Here is a 12,981-nt window from a genome sequence, read left to right as displayed (position 1 = left end):
CACAACACCAGGCTATAGTCCAACAGGTTTATATGGAAGCACTAGCTTTCGGAGCACTGCTCCTTCATCAGGTGGTTGTGGAGTATAAGATCATAAGACACTGAACCTTTTGCAAAAGTTTACAGTGTGTTGTAACTGAAATTATACATTGAAAAAGACCTGGATTGTTTGTGAAGTCTCTCATCTTTTAGAATGAACATGTTGGTTTCAGTTCTGTCATATATAAATGACAGAACTTTTTTTAAAGTTACATTCTCAAGTGAACTTTAACAATTGGTGTCATGTCAGTCCAGATAATGCATTGAAGGTGTGAGGTGCCTGTGTGAGATTGTCTGTTCGTAGCAAACTGCCCGGCTTTCAGGACAACACCATACAACCTTGTCACGGTAGACGGCACGGTGGCACAGTGGTGTGGGCGGCACGGTGGCACAGTGGTTAGCACTGTTGCCTCACAGCGTCAGAGACCCGGGTACAATTCCCGCCTCAGGCGACTGACTGTGTGGAGTTTGCACGTTCTCCCCGTGTCTGCGTGGGTTTCCTCCGGGTGCTCCGGTTTCCTCCCACAGTCACAAAGATGTGCAGGGTCAGGTGAATTGGCCATGCTAAATTGCCCGTAGTGTTAGGTAAGGGGTAAATGTAGGGGTATGGGTGGGTTTCGCTTCGGCGGGTCGGTGTGGACTTGTTGGGCCGAAGGGCCTGTTTCCACACTGTAATCTAATCTAATCTAAAATCTAATCTAATCTAGACGCTGCAAAACGTGTCAAAGTGTCGACACGGATACCACCATTATGCATGGGGGACACCTCCCACCATGTACGTGGCAGGTACTCAAGCGACTCAGCCAACATTGTCTATTTCATATGCTGCAAGCAAGGATGCCCTGAGGCATGGTATATTGGCAAGACAGAGCAGAGCCTATGGCAAAGGATGAATGGATACCATACAACAATTAACAGACAGGAGTGTTCTCTCCCAGTCAGAGAACAAAGGTCCGGGACATTCGACCTTGGACCATTGGGTGACCGCCCTCTAAGGCGGACTTTGGGACAGGCAATAATGCAAAGTAGCCAAGCAGAGGCTGATATCAAAGTTCGGTACCCATGGGACAGCCTCAACTGGGACCTTGGGTTCATGTCACACTACAGGTGACCCCACTGCAACACACACACACACGTTTGTGGGGTGGATTTGTACTTGCAGAATAACATTTTATTTTGCTCAAAAACTACATGTATCCATGTAAAATTCTGTAAATCAGTTTTTTAGATTAGAATCAGTCTGAACATTGTGGCACAGACAGCCTCACATAAGGCACCTCACACCATCAATGCATTATCTGGGCCGACATGACATCAATTGTTAAAGTTTACTTGAGAATGTAACTTTAAAGAAGTTCTGCGATTTACATATGAAAGAATTGAAACCAACATGTTCATTCTAGAAGATGAGAGACTTAACAAACAATCCAGGTCTTTTTCAATATATAATTTCAGCTACAACACACTGTAAACTTTTGCTACAAATTCTGTGCCTTATGATCTTATACTCCACAACTACCTGAAGGAGCAGTGTTCTGAAAGCTAGTGCTTCCAAATAAGCCTGTTGGATTATAACCTGGTATTGTGCGATTTTTAATATTGGAGGTGGAGTTTTGTGGTGTGGCCATCTGTGGTTCCCTCTATTCCATACCGCTCTCATCCTCCAATTTTCCTACCCATCATGCATTCCCTTTGTGACATCTTACTCTTCACTATCTATTTATTCCCTGCATTCACACCTCCTTGTTACTTACTTGTCCTTTAATCTTTCTTTCACTCCAGCTCCAGTTCCACTCATTTCACTCACCATTAAATGGCAGGAAGACATCTCATCTGCAATTAGTTTCCTGCTTTTTTATGTTTCCTTCAAAGGGCTGCTTTCTTTTGAGCCAAAACTTCAAAAACACATTCCTTCAAGGTCACTGGACCAAATTCTTGGAACTGGCATTGTGGGTCTACCTATACCAAACAGACTGCAAAAGTTCAAGGAGGTAGTTCACTATCCCCTTGTGGGCAAATTGGGCAGTAAATGATGGCCCAGCCAGCAATGGTCAGATCTCATAAATGAGTAAAACAAAATTTGAGTAAAGAATAGAATGACATAATACTCTCTGCATATGTGACTGTCTCTCTCTCTGTTCAGCCCTGTTTTTCCTAACCATCTTCCTTTCTTTCATTTGTATATGTTTCCCTCCAAGATGCATTGCTTACTTCAAAATGTAACATTAAAAATTCAATAAAGATTAAGTCTGTTTGCCTTTCCCTTGGTCTCATGCATTTTTAGATTTCATGCCATCTCTCAATGAATTTTCCTAGATGCCTACCAAGTTGATTTCATAATTCACCATTTTGAAAATTGAACGTTAGTATAATAGAAGATGTTCTCTTAGCTCAACAGGTTTTCTGAAATGTATAGCACATACAACAAAAGCCTAGCATGTATAATAGGACAGTTACTCAGCCCTCACTCTCAAACAAACATTTTAAAAAGTCATAAATCTGAACTCAATAAAGTTTTTGAAATGTACCTTCTTTTGTTTCTAATGCTGGAAGTTTAAGAGAAATATTGGTGCAGTGTAGTTGACTGAATAATATTAACTTGCTTAAGATATTAGGACACGTATATCTGGACTGTACAATCAAAGCTTTGGTCAAAAAATTCAACTTCAAGTCTATGGTTTTGAGAGAAGCTGAGGCCTTTAAACAACATTTTTAATGAAGACATTAGAAGAAATAAAATATAATTCAATGAATGAATGTAACCATTAGATGTAGGAGTAGAGGCAAGCCATTCAGTCTGTCAAGTCAGCTCTGCCATTCAGAGATCATGGCTGATCTGATAATCCCCAAGCCCACTTTCCAGCCTTATCCTTAAGACACTGGGAATTTGAATTTCAGCCTAGAACATGCTTAATGACTCAGACTTGACAACTGCAGTAGAGAATTCCACAGATCCATCACCCTCACAGAGAAACTTGAGATAATTGAAGAAAATTTTAAAAAAAGACATGTGCATTTTTATTTTATGCAGTAGTAAAGGTATTGTCACACATCCTCATAAGGACCAACCTTAATCTGCTCCAGTGAAATTACCATTCCGACATTTCCAATCATTCGATAAACACGGATCGCAAACTCTACTTCCATGTGATGGAGGCAAGCACGAGCAAACTCAGTCCATGCTGAAGGATCATTAAATAATTTGCACACATTCCAGGCTTCATTAAACCTGTAAGAGTCACAAGAAAAGTTGACAATATGATTTCAGAATAGTTTGTATGTTGAACAAGTTACGAAAACTTTAGCTATTGGGAAGTGTCTAAAAGTGTCCATACTGCTTTTGGGACATTTTTGGTGCATTTCCCAGAGTTTTCCATCATTTCCTCCCAAGAACAACAATGGAACAGGTGACCCATCCATGCAAAGGCTCCAACCGGAATGAAGGAAGCAGCAACAGTGTCTCTGGGTGAGCCAAGAGATGGATCAGAGGCTATGGAAGGACAAGCTCTGTGCCAAGCCCTCTGCTAAGTTCTAACACAACATTCAATGTTCCTTAACAGATTATGTAGCTGTCTGGCAGGCTTGCTAATGTTCCCAGCATTGGGGTACACCACCTCACCAGATATGTCCCCAGTTGCTATTTATGAGCTGGCATATGACCATTCTTTTCCTTGGCCTAATTCATATCAGATGCTATTGTCAATTCCATGCTGGTCTCCCAAGATAAGCGCAGTGCCAGTGCTGAGGTTGATAACTGTTAACTCACATGACAGAACTTCATTATCAGTGCTGGAGTTGTTGCTCTCCCTACATCCTTAGGTTTCTGCAGCTCTTCAGGCAGCAGTACTCAAGTACTCAGCAGTTACGCCATTTTTCCAAGTTTGTAAGCTTAATTTTCCAATCTTAAAGTGCAGATTTTCCAGAAAATGTGACTGACATATTCTTTCCATTATACCAGACAGGTGGCTTGTGAGAAATGGAACACAATCCAATTTACTGTAGTTTTATTTTAGATTCCGACTTAGAAGGGTTCCTGTTACAATCAACTTATTTGTACTTGCTAAGGAAAAATCATTTATAGATACTATCAGCGTCATACCAACTTTTAACCAAAGGATTAATAATAACATTACAAAACTCAAACAACATCTTGTGACATAAATTTGCTTGTATTTAAACAACGAGCATGGTTTTATAATTCCTTGTAAAGTCTCTTACCTTTTCAGCATTAAGCATTGGGTCAACATTGGCTGAAGATCATTAGGTCCAAGATCCTTCAATCCAGCGAGGAAAGAATGTGTGCTTAAAAGAATAGCATTGATTTTCCCACTCTGTGTCTGACATGTTAACTCTCCATTATATAACAGTAATGGTCTGTGAGAAAAAGGAAGTTTTGTAGCACCTGCCAGTATGACTTTGGATCCTGTGAAATAAATATGATAAGAAATAGATTGATGTATCAGATGACGATTAGCTTAGGAAAGTATGTTAGGAACAAATTAAAGGAGTAAAAAATATTTTAACTGGTAAGCTATTCTTTACATGGTATGCATGGCTAGTGGGTGGTCGAATTTTGAAAATTTGAGAAATAAAATGGTTTGGAAACTCGCGCTGAGTGAAAGGTTATTGGAGTTAGGGTGTATGTGTACTTGAGACCAAAGACAGAGCAGCCATGGTCTTACTGCATGATGGAACAGGCTTGGGAGGCTGAATAGCCTATTCCAGTATTTTATGCTGAGAGGAAACTATCTTTCCTCTTCAGTTTTTGATTAAGTTGTAACCCTCCAAATCGCATGCGCACTGTTCTTGCAACTCCATAAGTGATTAACTCCATTTATGAGATTACCCTTGCACAACACAAATCACAATTTTTGACTACTGTACATTACTTTTCCTCATCTTTCTCTACCTTTCAGCAGCCTTTGCCACAGTTGACAATAGTAACCAACATCAATGACTCTTCTCAGCTGTCCAATTTAGAGAACTTATTCTCCTTAGTTTCCCTATCATCTATTCAACCATAGTTACCTCCAGCAATGTATTCTCTTTCTGCCCCTGCACTTGCACTATACCACAAGTGTCCATCCTTGCCCTCACCTCCACATCCTCATCCAATTACTGCCTTTGATGACATAATTCATAGATTTGGGGTCAGCTTTCACAGTAAAATTGATGATACTGATCTCAATTTCTCTTGACTGCTTCATTACAGCTGTCTACCGGTTCTGAAGGATTGCTGGACCTGAAAAAGAATAATGGGTAGGTACTCAAATTGTCAGAATGTGACTAGTGGCGCTCCATAAGGGTCTGTGTTTGGGTCTCAATTATTCATATTAATTTTTAACAACTTGAATAAATGGCATGGAAAGTCGTATATCCATATTTACTGATGGCAGAGAGTTAGGCAGCATGGAGACAGTGTAAATGACAGCACAAAATTACCAAGGGATATTGATAGACTAGCAAAACTGTGGCAGATGATGTTCAATGTAAGCAAGCTTGAGGTGATCCATTTTGGATCAAAAAAGGATAGATCGGAGTGCTTTCTAGATGATATGAAGTTAAAAACATTGGATGGCCAAAGAGACTTGGACATTCAGGTGTATAAATCTTTACAATATCATGAACAGATGCAGAAAATAATCAAGAAAGCTAATGGAAAGCTGGTCTTTATATCTGGAGGACTGGAGTAAAAGGATGTAGACGTTATGCTACAGCTAATCAAAACCCTGGTTAGACTCACTTAGAGTGAAGTCAGCAGACCTTAGGAAGGGTATGGTCATGGAGGGAGTAAAACGTAGGTTTATAAGAATGATACCTGGACATCAGGGGTTATTTTATGAGAAAGCATTATACAAATTTGGCCTGGTTTTCTAGAATTTAGAAGGTTAAGAGGCTATCTGATCAAAATCTTCAAGATAATATCAGAAAAAGACAGGGTAGATAAACTATTTCCACTGGTTGGGATAAATGGTCTATTCCTGTTCTTTTGTTCTATGCCCTACAAAGCTGCACCCATTGTGATATTATAGTCCCTCCATCACAAAGTCATAAATGAGGTTGTTTGCTGGTGATACAATTTGCGGGATGGGACCATTCGCCGGCCCCGATTAGCCACTGCCCTTTCATCGCCAAGGACGCTTAGCCACCGCCCATTGGCCACGGAGGACGATTCGCCACCGCAAGTGTTTGCAACTCATTTTTATGTATAAACCAATAAAATGATATTTATTTCACCTTTTTTTTTAATCAATATGTACTATGTTGTCGTATAAATAAGGGGGACTGAGAAGTATGAAAGAACAGGTGGGACGGAAAACAATCCGTACACATATATCTTTCTGGTGGCAAATCGTCTCCGGAGGTCAAACGACCCCAGTGAAGAAACGCTGGTGGCGAACCGGCAGTGACTAATCGGCGGCGGCGAATGTGTCGTGGCAAATCATCACCAACCCACAATTTGAGACTCCTCAGATACATGAAGCAGTCCATGTTCAAATACAACAAGATCTGGACAACATCCAATTTGAGTTGACAAGTGACAAGTAACATTCATGGCGTGGAGCTGTTAGTGTTGGACGGGTGGACAAATCAGAAGTCACAATGATACCAGGTTATAGTCCAACAGGTTTATTTGAAATCACAAGCTTTCAGAGTGTAGCTCCTTCATCAGGTGATTCCAGGTAACTGGACTCACCCTACAAATACAGTAGCTACAAGAGCAAGTCAGAGGTGAGGTATATTGTGGCAAGTAACACTTCCTGACTCCCCAAAGCCTGTCCACATTTAAAAATTACAAGTTAAGAGTATGATGGAAAACTCTCCATTTACAAGGAGCTTGACACCATCCAGGACAAATCAGTCCACTTGATTGCCACAACATTCACAAGCACCTACTATCTCCTCCACCGATGCTCAGTAGCAGCAGTATGTACCATCTACAAGATGCGCTGTAGAAATGTGCCAAAGATCGTTAGGCTACACCATCTAAACCCATTTGGATGGACAAGGGCAGCAGATAAATGGGGATACCACTGCCTGAAAGTTCCTCTCTAAGCCAATTACCACCTTGACTTGGAAATATAATGCTGTGCCTTCTCTGTAGCTGGGTCAAAATCCTGGAATTCCATCCCTAAGGCATTAAGTCTACCTACAGCACATGGATTGCACCAGTTCAAGGCAGCTCACTACTAACTTTGTTAAGGCAAGCAAGAAATGCTGACTAGCCAGTGATACCCACATTAAAAAATAGCAACAAAAACCACAACCAGAGAGCCCTTTCCTGATGAAGGTCTTTTGCCTGAAGAGGCGGCGATTCTCCTGCTTCTTGGATGCTGTCTGACCTGCTGTGCTTTTCTAGCACCACACTCTCAATGACAACCAGAGAACAGGCTATTCTCGACTATAGAGTGCAATTAGAAAAGATGAATTGTTATGTGGGCTCCCTTGGGGAAGAGTGACCATAATACTGTAGAATTCTTCACTAAGACGATGAAGTAGATGAATCTAAAACTAGGGTCCTATAAAGAGAACTATTAAGATGTGAAGCGCAAATTAAAAAGGATAGAGTAAGGAATCTTACTAAAAGAGTTGATGCTGTCTAAGCAACGATTAATATTGAAAGAATTACAAAATTATCCCTGTCTGGCACACACATTAAAGAGGAAATAGGACACAACCATTGCTTATAAAATAAACTATGAATAATGGATCCATGGATATTATAGATTATACATCCAAAGAGTAGACAGGGCTATTTTAAAAATCGGAAAATGGGGGCAAATTGTTCGATTACGAGAGAAGAGTAAAATTGCAGAGAAGATAAAAACAGATCATAAAACCTTCTATAAATATACAAAAGGGAAAAAGATTTGTCATGTCAAACGCAGGTCCCTTACAGATAGAAGGAGAAAGTGAGGACTGCAGATGCTGGAGACTAGAGTTGAAAAGTGTGGTGCTGGAAAAGCGCAGCAGGCCAGGCAGCATGCGAGGAGCAGGAGAATCGACGTTTTGGGCATAAGCCCTTCTTCCCCAAGGGAGCCCTTCCTGAAGAAGGGCTTATGCCTGAAACATCAATTCTCCTGCTCCTCGGATGCTGCCTGGCCTTACAGACAGAAGTCAGGTTATTATTACAGGGCATTAAGAAATGGTAGAAGAATCGAATGCTGTTTCTTTCTTCACAAAAGAAGGTACAAATAATCGCCCAGAAATGTTAAGGAGTCAAGGGTCTAATGAGAGGGCAGAATTGAAGAAAATAGTGCTCAAAGAATTCATGGAGTTAAAGGTTGATAAATCACGAGGGCCAGATGACCTAGTCAGCATGGATTTATGAAATGGAAATCGCAATTGACAAATCTATTGGAAATTATTTGAGAATGTAACTAGTAGAGTTGATAAACAGTGAATGTCAGCTACTTGGACTTCCAAAAGGCTTTTGATAAAGTCCTAGTAACAAACTAGCATTGCATGGAATGGGGGCAGTGTAATGACAATGGGTAAAGAACTGATTGGCAGACAGGCAACAAACAGCCCAAATAAACCGGTCTTTTTCCTCAGGGCAGTCTGTGATTAGTGGGATACTGCAGGGATTAATGCTTGGGCCCCAGCTATTCCCAATTTTTTTAATTAATGATTTAAATGAAGGAACTAAATGCAGTATTTCCAAGTTTGTAGACAACACAAAGCTGTTCGGTTTGGGAGGGGGGTGGTGAGGGCAGCAAGTTGTGAGGAGGACTCTGAGATGCTTTCCTGAGATTTGTACAAGTTCACTGATTGGGCAAAAGCATGGCAGATGAAGTATAATGTGCATATATGTGAGGTTATCCACTTTACTAACAAAGAGAGGAAGGCTGAATATTATCTGAATGTTGATAGATTGGGAAAGGGAAGGTGTCCTGGATTCCTTTCACACAAGTTGCTGAAAGCAGATGAAACAAGTGGTAAATAAAGCAAATGGTATATTGGCCTTCATAGTGAGTGGTTTCAAGTACAGGCACAGGGATGCAGTTGTACAGAGACTTGGTGAGATCACATGTGGAATACAAATATGGGAGGAAATTATGCAGTGAATGGCAGAACTCTTAGTAGTATTGATATGCAGAGGCATCTGGGTGTGCAGGTCCACAGATTACTGAAGGTGTCAGAAAAGGTAGTAAAAAACACCAATGGCATGCTTGCCTTCATTGCAAGGAGCACTGACTACAAGGAATGACAAGTTATGCTACAGCTTTACATACCTTTAGTTAGGCCACACTTGGAATATTGCATACAGTTCTGGTCACCACAATACCAGGAGGATGTGGATGCTTTGGCGAGGGTACAGAAAAGGTTTACCAGGATGTTGCCTGGTATGGGGGATTTTAACAATGAAGAAAGGTTGGATAGACTGGTTTGTTTTCTCTGGAATGGAAGTGGTAGAGGGGTGATCTAATAGACATTTTGAATAAGGTAAAACCAAGGACTGCAGATGCTGGAAACCAGAGTCTAGATTAGAGTGGTGCTGGAAAAGCACAGCAGGTCAAGCACTATCCGAGGAGCAGGAAAATCGACGGTTCGGGCAAAAGCCCTTCATCAGGAATAGAGGAATCCTATTCCAGCACCACTCTAATCTAAACATTTTGAATGTCTGTCTGCCAATTTGGCATGGATAGAATGGAAAGTAACAGGCTTTTTCCCCCCCAAGGTGGAGGGGTCAAGTACTAGAGGACACAGGTTCAAGGTGCGCAGTTGGGGGGTTCAAAAGACATGCACATGGCAAGTATTTCACACAAAGGGTGGGGAGTGCCTGGAATGGACTGCTAGAGGTGGTGGTGGATGTAGACACAATAGCAACATTCAAGAAATACCTGGACAAATACACGAACAGGAAGGCAAAAAAGGGATATGGATCGTATAAACGAAGACATTTTTAGTATGGAACAGCAAAATGTGTCATTGCAGGCTTGGAGGGCCGAAGGGCCTGTTTCTTGTGCTGTTTCGTTCTTTGCTCACTGTGACCTCCTTAACTGAGATGGATGTTCTGGCTATGGAGTGACTGCAACGAAGGTTGATCAGACTGACTCCTGGATGGTACGACGTACAAGGAGAGAGTGAATTGGTTAAGACTATATTCACTGGAGTTTAGATGAGTGAGGGAGAATCTCATAGAAACCTACTAAATTCTATCGGGTTTAGATAGGATATTGAGGAAGAATGTTCCTTATGACTAGGGAAACCAGATGAGGTGTCACAGTTTAAGGATATGGGGTAAGAACTTAGGTGAGGAGAAATTTCTTCACTCAGAGACTGTTGACCCTGTGGAATTCTCTACCACAAAGTCATTGAGGCCAAAATGTTTTCCAGAGGAGTTTTATATAGTCATTAGGACTAAAAGGGTCAAAGGGTATGGTGAGAAAGCAGGAACTGAGTGGGATGATCAGCCATGATCATATTGAATGGCAGACAGGCCTCGGGTGGAATGGCCTAATCCTACTGCTATTTCCTATGTTTCTATTATTTTCTCATTGCTATCATTCACCTTCTCCCTGCTCTTCCAATCACAAACTGCTTCCCTGCTGCTTTTGCCACACACGGAATATTGTTATCCTCTCTGTGACAAAAGTAATAGGCAAGCAGCTTGTGATTAGAGGTACAGTTCCTCACAGATTCTGACTGTTTCAGTAAATTTTCTCTAATTAGTCGCTTGGCAACGTGGTCACTTTCAGGTTGCCAGTTTGCTCCCTCCCCAACCTTGTGTATTTCAAGTATTGGTAGTTCAGGAATAAGACCATAAGACATAGGAAGACCTTGCCTCATGGCAAAACAGATCTAAAGCCAAACAACTCAGTCCTGCTCTTATGTTCATATCGACAAATTACTGGTTTCATTAAACTTCCTTAGGTTTCCTACATGCTTTTATTCCTAACAATAAAGGAGGATAACAGAAGTGGAGCATAACTTGTTTCACGCAGCTACAATTATGCTACCTTGAATCGTATCCTTGTGAAAAACATAGGTATAGACTTTGTCATCATCATAAGCAATAAAGACTCCTTTATCCATTGTAAAGTGTTCCCAGAGAATGCTTCTAACAGTGGTGGGAAAGTTTGGGATCTCATATATAGTATCGTTCACCTTTAACAGAAGAGTACAATGAAATTCAAAAAGTTATTCAAGTATAAATACACATATTCATATGAACAAAAAAATTTGGAGACCTTTGAAAATTACAGTAACCTGCACTCTAAATACGAATATTAAAGCCCACTCAAAATACCAAAACAAAGAAATGTGGCAAACTAAACATATATATGGTGAATAAATAATCAGTAATATTTTAACTTTATTTGATAATTACTATCGTCAGTAGTGAATGAATAAATGAATTTGTCACGTGCATTTTACAGTGAATACAGGTAAAATATAATGAAAAGCTTCGAATATCGCCACAATTTGGTGACATCTTAAGTAGTTTAAGAATAAAAAAAACAAAGATATAACTGAAAGGCACTCTATTTTCTTTCCACCGCCTCTGCCATGAGTCCTGAACTAACTCACCAATGACACCCGCGCCTTTGCTGCCTGATCTGCCACTAACCCCCTCATCCCACCGCAGATATGAAATAGGAAATGAGAACTAAAGCATAGTATGATAGTAGCATAATGTCTGATGACTCCGAAAACATTACTTACAGGGCAGTAGACAAGCCCATCGCTCTTGTCATCAATGAATGCCATTTTAGTCCCGCTGGGATCTGGAAAAACTTTACGGATACTGACTGAATGGCGATACTCATTCACATACTGCCAGTCCTCAATATAGAAATATTGGATGATCCCAGTCTAAACAAGAAAGCCAGATAAATATTGTTAATCTTTTCAACATAATCATATAAAAGTATCAGAGAAGTTAAGTTGCAAGGTACAAAAATACACTACTCAAGATTATGACGAAGTATAACGAAGTATAATGGTGTGGGTACCAGGTGTGAGAAGTATTCCTGATTTTCTTTGAGTACTTCTGGTTAGGGCTATTTATGTTGCATGTAAACATCAGAGTGCATGCACCTTGTGATATTTTCCAGTGTGAGATAGGAGAGGGTGAAACAGTGGGTGAGAAAGATAGTGTTGACCTGCCATTTGCCAACAAGCACCATCAGCAATTTTTTTTTTAAAGTCTGCCTCCTTTTTTAATGGAGCTGATGTTACAAAATAGAATTGAGATTTTGTTGGGGATTGTGACTGCCGTGGAATCATGGTGGGTGATGGGTTGATCAATGTCATCTGTACCATGTCTTCATGAAACTGCCAACAGTGCAAAGTAAAACACTCACAAGGAGAAAGTGATGACTGCAGATGCTGGACCCTCCAACCACAAGGGATGAACTCAGATTTCTCCAGTTTCCTCATTTCCCCTCCCCCGACCTTGTCTCAGTCCCAACCCTCGAACTTAGCACCATCTTCCTAACCTGCAATCTTCTTCCTGACCTCTCCGCTCCCACCCCACTCAGTCCCAACCCTCGAACTCAGCACCACCTTCCTAACCTGCAATCTTCTTCCCGACCTCTCCGCCCTCGCCCCCACTCCGGCCTATCACCCTCATCTTAACCTCCTTCCACCTATCACATTTCCAACGCCCCTCCCCCAAGTCCCTCCTCCCTACCTTTTATCTTAGCCTGCTTGGCACACTTTCCTCATTCCTGAAGAAGGGCTCATGCCCGAAACGTCAATTCTCCTGCTCCTTAGATGCTGCCTGACCTACTGCGCTTTTCCAGCAACACATTTTCAGCTAAAACACTCATAATCCTGGCTACTATCTCCTAAAATCCTACCTCCACTAGGCTTCTTGCCCAAATTCCATCCTTGGAGTAGGCCTGGGACAGAGAATATTTGATCACCTAGCTAACTATCCAGTGTGACTACAGGAAAGGATTTAACTATTCATTTTATAGCTCCTAAATACATA

At 41.1% G+C, this 12,981-nt stretch overlaps 1 protein-coding gene and 1 long non-coding RNA gene across 6 annotated transcripts in view; one reads left to right on the top strand and one right to left on the bottom strand.

Annotated features, from left to right (window-relative positions):
* The window catches only part of wdr19 (WD repeat domain 19), a 170,347-nt gene that overhangs the window by 75,944 nt on the left and 81,422 nt on the right, over positions 1-12,981 (bottom strand). For all 5 annotated transcript variants that reach the window (XR_006312065.2, XM_087987304.1, XM_043692836.2 and 2 more), the window contains 4 exons: positions 11,709-11,858; positions 11,003-11,150; positions 4,257-4,461; positions 3,108-3,267 (listed from right to left, as the gene is read on the bottom strand). Coding sequence is in view for 4 of the 5 variants with exons in the window: in XM_087987304.1 (XP_087843430.1) it covers positions 3,108-3,267; positions 4,257-4,461; positions 11,003-11,150; positions 11,709-11,858 (663 nt within the window). In the remaining variant the exon portion in view is untranslated. The remainder of the gene's footprint in view (positions 1-3,107; positions 3,268-4,256; positions 4,462-11,002; positions 11,151-11,708; positions 11,859-12,981) is intronic.
* The window catches only part of LOC148152132 (uncharacterized), a 46,760-nt gene that overhangs the window by 10,619 nt on the left and 23,160 nt on the right, over positions 1-12,981 (top strand). The window contains exon 3 of the long non-coding RNA XR_015757224.1: positions 5,251-5,297. This is a non-coding gene — a long non-coding RNA (uncharacterized LOC148152132). The remainder of the gene's footprint in view (positions 1-5,250; positions 5,298-12,981) is intronic.

Source organism: Chiloscyllium plagiosum, unplaced genomic scaffold (genome assembly GCF_037043375.1).
Source record: "Chiloscyllium plagiosum isolate Xiang-an unplaced genomic scaffold, Cpla_swu_hap1 HiC_scaffold_1, whole genome shotgun sequence".
In the NCBI taxonomy this organism is placed as follows: Eukaryota; Metazoa; Chordata; class Chondrichthyes; order Orectolobiformes; family Hemiscylliidae; genus Chiloscyllium; species Chiloscyllium plagiosum.
The sequence above is the reverse complement of the archived record's forward strand: the minus strand, read 5'-3'. Positions and strand labels throughout refer to the sequence as shown.